We start from the raw sequence: 15919 nt of genomic DNA on the forward strand, positions 1-15919 counted from the left end.
TTTAACCAAAGATTGATCTTTCTTTCTCCTTGGAACGTTCAACCGCCACGACGAGACGAATTCGTTTGTTTATTTACGTTCGCGTTGATTCTGTACGGTAAAAAAGGCTGGTAAAAAATCCATAAAAAACACAAATGCGTAAAAAGTGGAATTTCAATTTTTCAACCGGTTTATCGTATCGGCTTACCTTTCACATTGTTATCGAGTGGAAAATCGTTAAAAATATTATCCATTTTGTTCGATGCGCGATAGTAGCCAACGATGCATTCAAAGTCGTTTTTCTCGAAAACGAGATCGTACTCTATTGGGTTGTTCGGAAAGTCATTTCGTTTTTTTTTTTTGGCGAAAATGAAACACGATTCTTTTAGAGTGTGTAAACATTTTACTGAATTATACATTCTCCATTTTTGGGACACGAAATGACTTTTTGGACAACCGAATATATTTTCTATTCGTTCTCACGCGTGGAACAATTACACTGTCCTTTGTACAGTCAGTTACCGGACACCCCGTATATGTGACGAATCGTGTGAGAAGCGTGGAGAGTCGGTTTTGGAATTTATCGCCACGCATAATTGAGGGTGTCAAGAAACGTGGCCTTGCTCTCGTGTAATAAACTTTTCCCGGTGGTGACAGACACGTGCAACGCAATTTTATTGGCGCGAAACGAGGGAAATACCCTGCCTCGTGTAGTCAAGGGGCCCTGTGTGTTGATACTTTTTTTTTTTTTAATTATTTATTTATTTATTTTTTCGGCGGTCGTTCTCTGTAATAAGAGCGCGGAGAGTCCCGCTTCCGTAGCCGAAATTCCGTATAATATGCAACGTAAAACATCAACTATGCACGAATTTCGTATTAAACATTCCTGTAGCTTTTACGCGTGGCAGCGCGTTACGTTAAAAGTTCATTAAAAATTTGGAACGACATCAATTACGGTTTTAATAGCAATTTTCAACCTGACAATTATTCCCCGTTGGATATAACCATGAGGTTGAAATTTCTGGTTAGCGAAATTCTTCTGGCTGACCGAGAAATTATAATCTCGCACGAGGTATGGGTAATTCAGCCAGTCTTGTATAAAATGTAACGTAACGCGAGTAAGTACGAACCAAAATATTGCTGTTCTTGATAACGGGATATATACGATCGTTCCGTCTCTCGTGTAAATTCTTTCACCGATTAGTCACTCGTAAACGAACTATTCTTAATTACGTAAAATTTGAGAAATTTGAAAAATTTCGTCATTGGCTAACGTTTCCAACCGATATCGAACCTCGACATCCAACCAACCGTGATCAACGACGTGAACGAAAGGAAAATTTAAACAGAACGATGTTAAAATAAACGTGGACCGTTTATCGTAGAGACGAGGGGGGATATCTTCGATTTATAACGAGGTAGTGTTCTCTCGGTTAATATCGTATGTTGAGTAAACAAAGACGAATCTCTGCACCGTTTCCTCGTATCTTTAAAATGTTCAGTAACTATTTCACGAACTCGAGGCCACTCTGTGCACAAAACTCAACAATGAATCGTTTCGTCCTTCGTGGAAGATAGTTTTGTTCAAGATCGCGAGAGAACGCTTAATTTGAAACTCGTTAACTGTAATCTACGATCACAATGATTCATTCGAATAACGGAAAATTCTAACTCTGGCAAGGTGTGAAGAGGCAACGACGACCCTTTCCACGTAACTCACTAAACAGATATTAATTCCAGGACCTAGTTTCGAAAGGACTCCTTTGTCCCTTTCGTTTCCAAGTACCGAACACTCGGAATCTTTCATTTTTGAGAACAAGTAGTCGATTACTTCTGTACGGGGTGTATTTCTTAAACAGCTCGCAATCGCTGTACAACTTCGTGCTACGACTTGTTAACGCATTCACTCTCCGGGTGAGTTTGTACAAACTTCCGTAAAGGATGCACCGGGGACTTGTTCAATTTACACCGCCGTGAAACGGTATTTCGGATCAATGTTCCTACACTTTGAAATTTAGAATTTCAGTGAACCGAGTTCGGTGAACTTCTCACTGTACATCGTTGCTTCTGAAATTGTTGCAAGTGTCCGAGATTAGTTTCTAATAATACGAAAGACAAGTATTTCGAGATTGCCGGTTTGCTCGGCGTTGAGTACACACGGGTAATTGTATTCCTGGCCAATGGTGGGTCAGGGAACGTTTAGGGTCGTCCGTAACTCTGTGACAAAGTCGTTCGAGTCGAGTGTATATCAGGAACGGGGACGAGGAACGATAAGATCGTGTGAGGAGCAGGATCCACGTGAACGGTTCAAGGAATATAGGACAACTCGAGGGACGGTGGTATAAATTTCATTTTAATTTCTAATTTCTATCCTTTCGTGGTACGTTCCGTTCGAATGGGTGACTCTTCATTTGGGTTCGAGAGCCTCGAGTGCATTTATCGGTGCAACATCGGTGCATTCGTCGTACGATCGTTCGATTAACGAATAAACAAGATGGATGCTACTCACGCCAGTATACTCGACATGTGAAAGATCTCAGCGTTCAGGTAGGCCAGGTACGCCATGACGAATATGAAGATCGGTTCGATCACACGGACCTGGTGGGTGAATCTCGTGACGAAACCGGTGGCGAAACCCCATATCACACCTATTATCGTGCCGCCGATCGCCACGACGAAGAACGACGCCAATCCGGACAACACGTCGGTGTAAAGGATTCTCGACGGTCCCATTTCCGTGTACGCCTCGAACATATGGTACAGCACCTGCGTGTCATTAAAGAGCGATGTCTTGTATATTAATCAGGCCAACTCGAACACGATATCACGTACGAACGAAGATTTTTCCATTGGTAAACCCGAAGGACTACAAAAACTAATTTATGTTTACGGTAATCGAACAGTTGGTTTCTTTTGTGCGTGACGAGATTCAATAGTTCTTAATTTTAATCGTATCAATAGTCCCGTAAAGTGAACACAGAAGTAGCATTACTGTTGTTTAATTTAACGATCTTGTAAATTATTCAGTGGAGTAACGAGATTGAAGGGATTTCTTGATTGTTTTGTATCGAAGTGAACGAAAAATTAATACAATTGTCGTCCAGTTCGACCATCTTGAATTCGTAAATTTTTCGATACCGTGGATACACTACTTTGATGTTTAGAAGGGTTATTATATTCGATCCGATATTAGAGGCTCAAGGGCTAAGGAGGTCTTGTTTATGTTTACGCCTATTCAATATCGGTCAATGAGCGATCTTTGTAGGGATGAATGAGACCAAAGAACCCGCATTCCATTCAGGTCAGATCTTTTCAGCTCCCACGAGTACATGGGGGTCCACGGTTAGCAATCACTGGGACGTTCGTGAAAGGAGGTGTATTTTCGTTAAAGCCACCACAAAGGTCCAACTTGTGCCGATAATACCTGAGTAATTAAGTTCGTATTTCCAACGTGACGAGATTGGATAGACCTTAACTTCGTCGGAGCTTAAGAGACCGTGTTTATGATTATTTCTGGTTAATATCGGTCGATAAGCAACCTTTGCGCTTACGAGTAAAACTAGTAAGACAGTCGTTCCTCTCAGGTTGGACCTTTTCAGCTTCCACGAATACATGGGGTTGAATTTTAAGGATTTTAAAATTCGACGAGATTGGATAGACCATAACTTCGTCGGAGCTTAAGAGACCGTGTTTATGATAATAAATGAGACCTACAGGACCCTTGTTTCTCTCAGGTTTGATCTTTTTAGCTTCCATGAATACATGATGTTGGATTTTAAGGATTTTAAAATTCGAGATTGGATAGACCTTAACTTCGTCGAAGCTTTAGAGACCATATTTATGATTATTTCTGGTTAATATCGGTCGATAAGCAACCTTGTGCATACGAGTAAGACTAGTAAAACACTCGTTCCTCTCAAGTTGGATCTTTTTGGCTTCCATGAATACATTGAGTTGAATTTTAAGGATTTTAAAATTCAACGAGATTGAATAGACCTTAAGAGACCGTGTTTATGATTATTTCTAGTTAATATCGGTCGATAAGCAACCTTGTGCATACGAGTGAGACCAGTAGGACACTGGTTCCTCTCAGGTTGGATCTTTTCATCTTCCATGAATACATGATATTGAATTTTAAGGATTTTAAAATTCGACGAGATTGGATAGACCTAAAGAGACTGTATTTACGATTATTTCTAATTAATATCGGTCGATAAGCAATCTTTGTGCATACGAGTGAGACTAGTAGGACACTCGTTCCTCTCAGGTTGGATCTTTTCATCTTCCATGAATACATGATGTTGAATTTTAAAGATTTTAAAATTCAATGAGATTGAATAGACCTTAAGAGACTGTGTTTACGATTATTTCTAATTAATATCGGTCGATAAGCAACCTTGTGCATACGAGTGAGACCAGTAGGACACTCGTTCCTCTCAGGTCGGATCTTTTCAGCTTCCACGAATACATGAGGTTGAATTTTAAGGATCTTCGAAAGGAGGTGCATTTTAACGAGGTTGAGCTCGTTGTGTCTTGGAAATATACTCACAACGGTGACTGCGTCGTTCAGAAGACTCTCCCCGAACACCACGATGTAGAGGATCTCGTTCACGTGAATTTCCTCGAAGACAGCCAGGACTGCAACAGGATCTACGGCGCTGATCAACGCAGAGAAAAGGAACATGTCCAGTATCGGTGTTTCGCAGCCAAACAGACCACTCTTACCCAACACCCACAACGAAGCGCCTGTGAACAATTCGTGGTAACGAAAAATATCGATTCCCTCGATTGGAAATTTTCCTGCGACTATTAAGAAATTAGAGCGTAAAAATCAACGCGATTGCAACGATTAAACGGGAGGAGAGGGAACAGGATCGCATGGAAAAATTGTCCGCTAACAATTCCGTTCGTGTAATCTGAGTATCGGGAGTCCCACATATGATACTGTTCGGTCAATTTTTTTTTCTACTCAGCAATGTTACAATCGGAGGTACCTTTACGGAGAATTTTTTTAATTGCCATGAATTTTCATCCCATTGTTTGAAACAGTTTTCGTATTTTCAAACGATATTCGTTATCGAGTTCGTTTCTATTTGGTAAGCGATTTGGAGTGACTTTCAGATTTCCATAATAGGGATGTCTATAGGGTGTTTGTTTTATCAGATGGAGTTTTTTTTCATACTGAACAATTTTTTTTAAGAACACAAGTATTAAAAATGTGAGAGCACACATCGTGATGATTATCTGACCTTGAGACGATCTTCGAGAGTTCAATGGAGATTACACGAAAACATTTAAACAGAACTTTATAATTTTTATTTCGTATTCTCGTAGCTGATATTTAAAATAATATCTGTGTCTGTGTGTGGCATGTAAGTTGTCGTTGAGTTATTTTTTATCAACTATTACAATTAACGTGGCCCCTGAATCAACGTTACCCGATCTACATCGCGAAGAGATTGGTCGATCGGACTCTGTGCGCCTGTAGAAGGAAAAATAATTATTGAATCGAGCCACATTTATCCTTTTTTTGTTTATCATTACTACATTCCAATCGTCAGTATCATTAGAACGTTCTATTGTAATACTAATAGCAGTAATGCAAAGTAAGTTTCTTTTTTACTAGTAAAGTCTATAAAATATTTTCTAATAATGTCATTTTTGTACTAACGATAAAGTAAAACATATAGTATAATATTTTTGGACGATGGATACATATCTTATCGCAAAGTCTGTATAAAATTCCACACACGTCACCCTAATCGACCGAAATCGACCGCAGTCGGTTAAGGTATTACAAAGTTTCATGTACCGTATTGTTATCGGCACTGGTTCTCAGATTTATAAATAAAAGAAATTTTTTTAAACGTTTTCACGGCCACTGAAAATATGAAACGAGAAAAGAGAGGATCTTTTGTGCATTTCGATTAAATTCTAAATCTTCCTCAGGGTGTGTATCGGGTAACGTTAATGCAGGGGCCGCGTCGAATATATCGGTTAATAAAAAATAATTGAACAGTTTCCGTAAAACACACGGGCAGGTAGTTGTTTATAAAACGATTCAATATCTTCTATAAGAAAATCAAATAAAGAATAATGGGTTCCATCGAAAAATTTAAACACGACTTTCACCGGTTTTTCCAATGATCATCGAGAGGTCAAATAATTGTTACTACCTATTTATCAAAATATTGAAATAATGACAATTCTTGAGTGAAATCTAAAATTTGATCTATAAATAACTCTAATTTAATGTATAAACTAAACTTAACTATACAAATATACCCAATTAAATCTATCATACTTATACTTATACATATTTATAACTTAAAATCTGTTACAGATAAGTATCCATCGTCAAAAAATATTATACTATATGTTTTACTTTATCGTTAGTACAAAAATGATATTAGTAAAAAACTCTTTTTTTTTTCTCTTCGTATCCTTAATATTCGCGAAAATAATTAGGTGTTTATACATTTAAACCGGACATCCGGTATAAATGCTGTTAATAATAGATGCACGACGATAATATACGTTCGTGAAAGGCGTGACTAATGAATAAATGCTTGGGTATGGAAGTTCAAAGGCGGATGATAAAACGATTGTCTGTAGAATTCAATATGAACGTTGATCAGGAATTCGATGGCAGTAATGATCAATTTTGTGAAATTGAACGAGAACGATAGCGAGGAATAACCAGATTCGAATGAAAATAGAGTTAGCAACAGATGTGTTAAAACAATGCCGGTGAAGAGAGTACGGTATTTATCAAGGATAATTATTATCCGTTGGAATTAAAATTTCCACCGGGTTGCGTAGCGTTCTGCATCATTTAAAATAGATTAGGTGAAAAAATACTCTGGGAAAAGTTGAACGAAATGAAAAAGTTTGCGACTCCGCGAATAATGAGTTGGACCGGTGTTGTTCACCCTCTCTGACACAACGGTTGTCCGGATTATGGCAACGGAGGTATAGTGGGGGAAGCTCCGGAGTTCACTTCGGAGAACATTGCTTGGAACGAATCGTTACTCGCGCCTCGTGTGGAAAATCATTTCAAATACGTAATCTCGTTCAAATACTCGTGTATCGTTTAACCAATTACCAGATTGTTCGATAAGTTTCATCGAGCGACGAAACTTATCGAACGAGTTATTAAAAGTAACACCAATGATCGAAACGCTTAAATTGGTCGCCATCAATTTGCGATATTGCTTCCTAATGGAGAATCGATAAAAAAATTCACGAGTAAATGGAATTTTGACCGACAATGCTTCGCCGGTACACTTCGTCGCGTAGAATGTTCCTATGCGAATAAAAATGAAAAACGATACAAAAGGGAATTATTTTTGTTCCGAACAACGCTGTAAACAGGTGTTACTTTTTAAAATGAAACATCGACGCGTGTACAATTACGAGAGGATCGCTCGTACAAGATCCTCCGTTAATCTTTCAACTTTTTCGTCCAGTACGTTCCTCGTGAAGTATAAATGTAAACCGGGGAAGGAGATTTTAATAAACGACTACTACTCGGGAACCAAGAGTACGGGAATAACGTTAGCGGACAAATTTCCTCCGGAAAGAAAAAAAAGAAAAAAAAAGAAAGAACAAAATGGGCAGCGCGACGAAAGTGTAAAGTTCTTCGACGACGTCCTCGAGAGAACGAGCTCGACAATTATTAAGAGAGTCTCCGTCGTTGGAGATCCTCACGGTGGACGTTCGTCGTTAATAATAACGAAATCGGGTCGGGGGAAATGGCCGGTGTGTCGTAATGTGGACGAGTGTGTCGCGTGCTACTCGAGACGTAAACAGAAGCTGCAGATGCAGCCGGTTCGACGTCCTCGCGTTTTCTTCTCCGATGTGTTCAGAACTCGCGTGTGCTCCCATTGGTGGACACGATTACGAAATAGGTGGTCGAACCTCGCTTTCGTCGAGAGTCTTCCGAGTTAAAAATGTTTCTCTTTCGTAAGAAAATTTCCACGAAGAATTTCCTGCGTAATATATATATATTAGGGGGACCGGAAAGTAATGTCGTTTCCTTACATTAAATTCAAACACATAAATTTTTAACGAGTTTTTATTTTTAATCAATGATGTAATCACCCTCATTATCAACAACCTTTTGCCATCTAGTGTGCAAATTTTCAATGCCGGATCGATAAAAATCAATTGGTTTTTGAGCAAAATATACAGAGATGGCATTTTGAATATCATCCAAATTTGCAAATCTTTTGCCACTTAGAAAGTGTTGAAGCGATCGTAATAAATGGAAATCCGATGGTGCAACATCGGGCGAGTATGGTGGGTGAGGCAGTACCTCCCACCCCAATTCATTAATTTTTGCCAAGGTTCGTCTTGCGCAGTGCGGTCTTGCATTATCGTGTTGCAGAATAACGCCTTTTCTGTTGACAATCGCTGGCCACTTTTCAATTAAAGATTTATTTACACGATCTAATTGTTCACAGTAAAGGTCTGCATTCACAGTCTGTCCAGGTTTCAGCACTTCAAAATGAACAACGCCGCGAATACTCCACCAAACACACAAAAGGGCCTTTTTGGGGTGTAAACCTGGCTTAGCAGTACTTTGTGGCGATTCATTTGGAGAGAGCCACTGCCTTTTGCGTTTTGGATTATCATAAAGAACCCACTTTTCATCTCCAGTGATCAAGCGATCAAAAAACGCTTCTGTATTGTGCCGTTGAAGCAATAAGTTGCATGTGGTGGATCGGTTAGCCTTGTTCTCTTCGGACAGATTATGCGGGACCCAAACACCTGCTCTGCTTACTTTCCCAATCTGCTGCAAATGTTCTTGGATGGTCAACCAAGGTTGGTTAAGACTGTTTGACAATTCCTCGATTGTCTGACACGGATTTGCTTCCACTTCCGCACTTAACACGTCATTGTCTAACGTTGTTGGTCTTCCTGATCGATACGAGTCGGAAAGATCAAAATTACCGGATTTGAACTTGGAAAACCACCTTTGGCATTTACGAACGTCTAATGCATTTGGATAAACATCGCAAATGTTTTTGGTAGCAACTGTTGCGTTACTACCCTTGCGAAACTCAAAAAGCATGCAATGCCAGATATGTACCTCTTCTGGTATTTGGCTGGCCATTTCACCCAAAATTGTAAAGAAAAATTTTAAATTTAATTATTTACAACTAAACAAGTCACTATAACCTCAGAATGTCTTTGCTACGACTTTAATGTACACAATGAGCTGACAAATGACAATCAAATAGTGACATGCGCAGAAACGACATTACTTTCCGGTCCACCTAATATATATAAAACGTGAGCGACAAAAACACGTGCCGAGAGCATCAAGACGATAAGCTTAGTCTTATACACGGTCGATCTATCTTTAGTGGAAAGCGAAACTAGTCACCAACACCACGTCTAATGCTAATAACACTGTAACTTATAATATATTTAAATATACATCAATACACCGCGCGAGTACAACAATTATTTGGGGGCTTGTACGGGGATTAACAACTTTGCACACTCGTCTGTGATCGAAAAACAACACACACACATATATATATATATATATATATATATATATATATATATATATATATGTTCATTTCTCGATCAGATTATTATTAGGTCTTATACTGCAATCTAAAACGAAAACGTCAATGGCTATCACCTGGTCAATCGTCTTTACAGTGCCCGAAACCGGGGCTTCATCCCCGGAAAGTTTTGTTGCGCGTGTGGTGGAATGTTAAAGGAATTATTCATTTTGAACTTTTCAAGCAAAATCAGACCGTAACGGCTGAGATTTACAGCCAACAACTTGAACGTTTTCGAGCAGCGTTAGTGAATCGCAAAGGTTCTATTCCAAAGCTAGGTAACACATGGCAAGGATAACGGTAGAAAAAATTAAAAATTTCAATTGGGAATTTCTGTCATATTCACCATACTCTCCTGATCTTGCCCCGAGCGATTACCATCTATTATCGGTCCATGCAATATTTCTTAAGTGGAAAAAAATTTCAATAAAGCGAAGATGTAAAATCAGCACTAAATGGGTATTTTAATTTAGAATCATAGAAGTTTTTCGAAAATGGAGAATAAGAAAGTTGATCGATAGATGGGAAAATGTCATCGAAACTGATGGTCAATATATCGATGATTGAAAATAAATGTAGTTCAAATTAAATATTAATTTTCATCGCCGAATTTCACCGTCGAAAAACGACGTTACTTATGAGATGACCTAACATATATACGCGAGAATCGTCGTCGTTGGATTCTGATAGCGAGAAAGAATAAAACTACCAGCTGAGAAGAAGATGGAGAAACAATTTCGAAAACGTGCGATCGAACGTGCCTGGAAACAAATCGAATTTCGCTGTATCGACGAATCGTGGTTGAACGTTGTTAGCATACATGCGTTTAAACGTCCTTCCGTGGAGAATATCGCTGAAAAATAATTATTATCGAAAGAAATAGCAGTGGAGAAGAACGGAAAATGAAACACCGACATTTTGTATATCAAAAGCTGTGTGTATATATATACATCCAATATATTGTGCTCGAGTCATAAATAACTCCTGTTCTAGACAGCGGTGGTCTACTCTTTTGGAAAAATTCGCGCGGTTCGTGTTTTGAGTAATTGTTTATTTTTTTTTCGGTTTTTTAAAGAGTTCGTTAATTCTCCGGAGTAACAGTCGGAAACCGAATATCGCGTACGAAGCGTTGTTTTCGAATAAGAGGAATGCGGGAACTCGAAAGTGCACGTCTGCCGTGTTACGCGGCGGGAATTTAAACAAGGAAATAACGCGATCGCGGTACGCGTTAAAAACAATACGCGGTGTGTACGATAACGACACGATAACGCATCGCGGAATGCAAAGTACGTGAGGTTTCGTTCGCGAGATACGTTCTGAAGACGAACCGAGGCCCGGTTGCACATCCGGTTCCAATTATGACGTATCTTTGAAGATAAAGGAGAACAAAACAACGAATCAACAGATAAACCGGATTTGGAAAATTTGAGGAAACTCGAGCTCGACGATGAGAACAAAGCAGTCTCCTCTCGCGACGAATAATTTTTCCAACAGAATTATCACTAGATACGAAAGACGAGTACGATACACGGAAAAGGCGAACGATCGATAAAGATCGTCTTTCACACTTATGGAGAATTAATGCATACCTGTTTGTATCACCGAGTAATCGTACACGAATGTTTAAATCGCAACGAAAAACATTTCCGGGGAACACGTACGTACATTTAGCAATTGGAACGAGTACGCGAGAAACTCGCAGAAAAACCGTGCCGCGCTTATCAATTGCAAGGGCGTTGTTAATGCACGACTGCGTGTGGCAAAACTCGCGCACCGAAAAAAAAAAAAAAAAAGAAAGAAAGGGAAAAAAAAATTTTTTTTCAGAACTCGAGCGGTCAGTTTCACCGCACGGCCGCCATATTAGCCGGACATCGCACGTACCGAGGTCCGTTTCCAGCTCTACAAAACGTATTTAAATGGAAAACAATTTGCAAACGACGAACAGGTGCGTCGGTTCGTGGAGAACTTTTATTTTTTATTTTTTTTTTTATTTTTTGCTCCCTCCTCGCGCCAAAACCGACTAATTTCTACGCACTCGGATTCGTCGAAATCGACGAATCATCGAACAAATGGGGAAAGGTGGTCAATAACGAGACGATCGATGGATCCAGCCAAGGATACCAATTTTTGGCAGCTCTACAAAAACGAACACAGAACCGATACAACGGTGACGCGTATCTTTAAACCGAATCTAAAACATCGAAAATTCACCTTGACTCTTTCCGTCACGCGCACAAGGAGGATTCTTAACGAGAAACAATCGATGTATCCACGAAAGTGTCTCGAGCCGCGTTTCTTGTTTCAATTCTCGAGCAACACTCGACTCACCCCTCCCCGTTTCCGGCGGACGGGAAGGGAGAAAAAAAAAAATAAAATAAATAAATACAACAACGTCTATAACCGGAGGGGAAGTATTTTTGTGCCCGCGTTAACAAGTTAAAGTTTGCACATCCGTTTCGGAATTACCGCGTATACATCCTACCGTATATATCTCGCGTGCGCGTCAAGCGGTGGACAAACAAAAGGAAAGAGGAAAAACATATAAAAAAAAAAGAGAGAGAGAGAAAGGAGGAAAAAAAAAGAGAGAAGGTGTAAACAGCAGAAAACGGGCCAGCGCGGACGATGTTATTCCAGGGAGCAAAACGGATTAAAAGGAATAAAAAAGAAAGAGAGAGAGAGAGAGAGAGAGAGAGAGTGAGTGAGCGAAAACAACAAAGAGAAGGAAAGGTTCGAGCTGGCATGTCGTCGTCGCGCGACACCAATCCGCTTTATCCGTTTTACCGACCTATCGACAGCGTGTTGAATATAGTCCCGACAACAGCGAAGAGGAGTATCGTCCCCAGGTGGTCGAAGAACAGTCGATTCGGCATGAAGTAGCCGGCGTCCAGTATAATGGGCGGCAGCATGTACAGGAAGAACGTGTCGGGTGTGAGCGGCGACACGTGGACGCTGCTCGCCTGGAACAGTAAGACACCAACGACGACGCCGACAACGATCAGCAAACAGGACTCCGGAAAGATCTTGCTGAGCTTCGGCGTCATGTGGAAGCCTGCACGTACAATCGTAATTCGCTTAGACCGGGAGACAACACCGTCGAGTAGCTACTCGTCGCTCGACGATTCCGCTCGAGCTGGTGTAAAAGACGTGGGACCACGATCGGAGTCGGAGCTCGCAGACCCATATCTTTAACCGCTCGGTTGGAAAGTCGATGGCGTGTTCCCAAATCTTACATCGGGGCAGAAAGCAAACATCCAGAGGAGCTCACGTTCCTCTGGTAGACATCCGGTCCTCGGTGAACCGGCACCGCGAACATTGGACCAGGGTTACAGGGATTCACGATACCCGTGGTCCACTGTGGTCCCACTTCGGTGAAACCACGGTGACGGACAATGAGAGTACTTTCGCGTGATACCCGGATAACCGGGCGAGTTTCGTCTCCGGGTAACTGAAAGTTGGCCCCGTTAAGATCGCGGACACGGTAACTCGTCCCCGCGGGGGTTGAACGTAGTTGGTAAACTCCTGGATCGACGGTATTAACGGAATTGGAGCGTCGAAGTTAATCAAATTTTTCGGAAAGAGCGAGGTCATCGTCTGGAGGTTATTAATAGCGACACGGTGGACTAAAATTGTTCAAATATTTCCGAAACTGTATGGGGGAAAGAGGGATCAACGTCTGGAGGGTATTAATAGAAACAGAGGATTAAAGTTGCTCCAATTTTTCCGGAAACCTCCAGATCGATGCATCGATATAGATAGAGCGCGAAAGTTGTTCGATGCTCTCTACAAGTCGAGTACCGGAACATTCCAACGAGATTTCAACTGAAAAGCACTTTTAAACTTTTCAGCTTAATTTGGATCGTTCCTCGGATTAACTGGAATTAAATTTTGCAAATTTCTCGATACAGCGGCCACCGACCGGATCATCGACAAAGTGTCGTTTATTATGTTCGACGAAAGCGTCGATGCGTCCACCGCCACGTTAATTTTCCGTACTTAAGCTCCACGATACTTGTTCCAACCGCGGTGTGAAAAGTAGAAGTATTCGATAATTCGTCGAGGTACTCGTTATTTTACAGCATTACCAACGGGGTGTAATGCCATTTAAAAGTTTACGAGTATCGGAGTTCGCGTGCTAGTAAGCGCTTTAAAGAATCGTTGTAACTTTGGGGCGCCGGTTACCGGTGACCACCGTGGCGTTCGACGCGTTAATTTCCGGTAACGATAACTCCACGGGCAGCGTGAATCCTCTTGGCAGCGCGTCGAAATGCACTGACCGCTCAAGGCCACCGAGCCCTCATCCCCACCACACCGCGTCGAGTCGAGCCATCCCCACTACTCCGATTCGTCGGGGCACTGGCCTTGAACGGTCAATCGAGTTCGACCGTAATGCAGTCCGGCGCGAACCGACGGTGGTCGATCATCGACGAATTCCAACGAGGACCACCGACCTCGAGAAATCGGTCCCCGATCTCATTTTTAAATTACGCGCGCGTGTTCCCTACCTATTTTCGCGATGCTGGCGAAGAAGATCCATATGCCGATCACGAATGGTGTCTCGACGCGATGGAACTCCACGGAGATGACTTTGTAGTCCGGTTTCGGATGAAGGGACGACGATTGTCCATCGGCGTCCTCGACCGCGTGCGAGGCCAGATGAGACTCCACCGGATGCGTGACGTCGCCTTTGCCCGCCGACAGGCTACGAAAGGAGACGTCGTCCGGTAGGGAGCCGTCCACCGGTCCCATTGGACCGAAACTCTTCCCTGGATAGGGTTCCCGAAGATCGCGCGGGAACTCGTGCTCGTCGACGATCGGTCCGTGCATCGCGTAGTCGTCCATCGGTATGCGTTTGTTCGGTTGCAGGTGTTCCGGCACCGATTCGTAGAACCTGGCCAGGCCAGCCTGGCCGCACGCCGGCCAGCATAGAAGGATCACCGCGAGGAGACCGAGCATCGATGACGATTGTGCACGTGGAATCATGGCGACGTTGCGCGTCGACGACAGCATGGACGCCATTGGCGGGGACTGCGCTCGTCGTCCGCGCTCTCGTCCACCGGTTCTGAGTCACTCGCTCTACCATCAGAAGGGGGTACTCCGGCCACGAAGAACCCGCGGGTGCCACGCGGATCCCGCTGTTCGCGCCAGGGGAGATCTCGAACCCTCGGTTGCCGCTTCGGCGCGCACCTCGTTTCCTGCACTCGAACCCCGCGAGCGAAAGAGAGAAATAGATAGAGACACACAGACAGAGAGATTGTTCTTAGAAATTTATACAAGCCCACCGGCCCGTGTCTCGAGTAGGAATTAATTAAACGGGTACGGCTTGATTGCCGCGCTCGCGGAACACGATTGTGTTTACCCGACCGACTACCGGTGGCTGGTCCCGTTCGATCTTTGTGCGCGCGCGAGATTCACCATCGGGCGCGACGTGTCTCCTCTTATTCGCTCCTAGTCCCGACCGCGAACGAGAGAATCCGTCTCGTGTGGCTCCCCCACCCTTTCGTTCGAGCACACGACGACGCCGGCGGGGCCGGGGAGGGGAGGGGGTACACAATAGCGCGTGGAACTCTCCGCGATGGAAAACCGAAACGCGAGACTTGGGGATTTCCACGCGCGAGGACGACGCGATCCGTTCTCGCCGATTGTCGTCGTCGTCGTCTTCTCCGCGAGCGACGGAGAAATTCCGTCAACACCCCGCACACCCTGGTGCCTCTCTCTCTCACGGCTATCGATTCCCGAGGAACACGGGGCCGTAGGAATCCGGTGAGCCGGGCAGGCGTACCGAACCTTCCGTCGAACCGTTACACTTCGATCACGTATTTCGACAGTGTCGCCGAACGGCTGTCGTTCTATATTCGTAACCCCTGTCGCGGCCCTTTTTCGGCCAGTGTCGACGAACCCTTCTCACGAGCCGACACCCACGCGTGCACGGAACGCGGAGACTCGCACGATGGACGGACAGACGAACGGACGCGAGGCGAAAACTCGCGTCTATGTGATCGCACGCGGCACGTTAAAACGGCTACCGAACGTCGACAATAGACTCGCTCGACGCGTTGGTACGCACGCTGTTTGTTTTGGTACTCACCGCGCCGCCGTTCGGCGTTGGCCACCAGATCGTGGCCCCGCGTTTATCCGATGGTGATATCGACGGGCGTAATCCTCTTCCTTCGTACGCAGCTGCAACGGAACGCGGCCGAGCGAACGAGCGCCGCTTGGGGGATCCCCGTCGGATCCTCTCCCGAGACTTTTGTTTACACCTGGTCTATCTCTCGTCGGACGAGTCCTTTCGTCTCGAGGATCTCGTTACGAGCGTCACGATTACCGCGAGTGACCCACCTGCGTCAACGGTGGACGTTCCC

General features: G+C 43.3%; 1 protein-coding gene across 3 annotated transcripts in view; it reads right to left on the reverse strand.

Annotated features, from left to right (window-relative positions):
- Nucleotides 1–15628, reverse strand: part of Nhe2 (Na[+]/H[+] hydrogen exchanger 2) — a 47123-nt gene extending 31495 nt beyond the window's left edge. For all 3 annotated transcript variants that reach the window (XR_012992468.1, XM_076314675.1, XM_076314683.1), the window contains exons 1-4: nt 14063–15628; nt 12346–12609; nt 4529–4725; nt 2489–2745 (exon numbers count right to left, since the gene is read on the reverse strand). Coding sequence is in view for 2 of the 3 variants with exons in the window: in XM_076314675.1 (XP_076170790.1) it covers nt 2489–2745; nt 4529–4725; nt 12346–12609; nt 14063–14576 (1232 nt within the window). In the remaining variant the exon portion in view is untranslated. The remainder of the gene's footprint in view (nt 1–2488; nt 2746–4528; nt 4726–12345; nt 12610–14062) is intronic.
- Between the last annotated feature and the right edge of the window lie 291 nt (nt 15629–15919).

This window comes from Ptiloglossa arizonensis, chromosome 1, assembly GCF_051014685.1.
Source record: "Ptiloglossa arizonensis isolate GNS036 chromosome 1, iyPtiAriz1_principal, whole genome shotgun sequence".
Taxonomy (NCBI): Eukaryota; Metazoa; Arthropoda; class Insecta; order Hymenoptera; family Colletidae; genus Ptiloglossa; species Ptiloglossa arizonensis.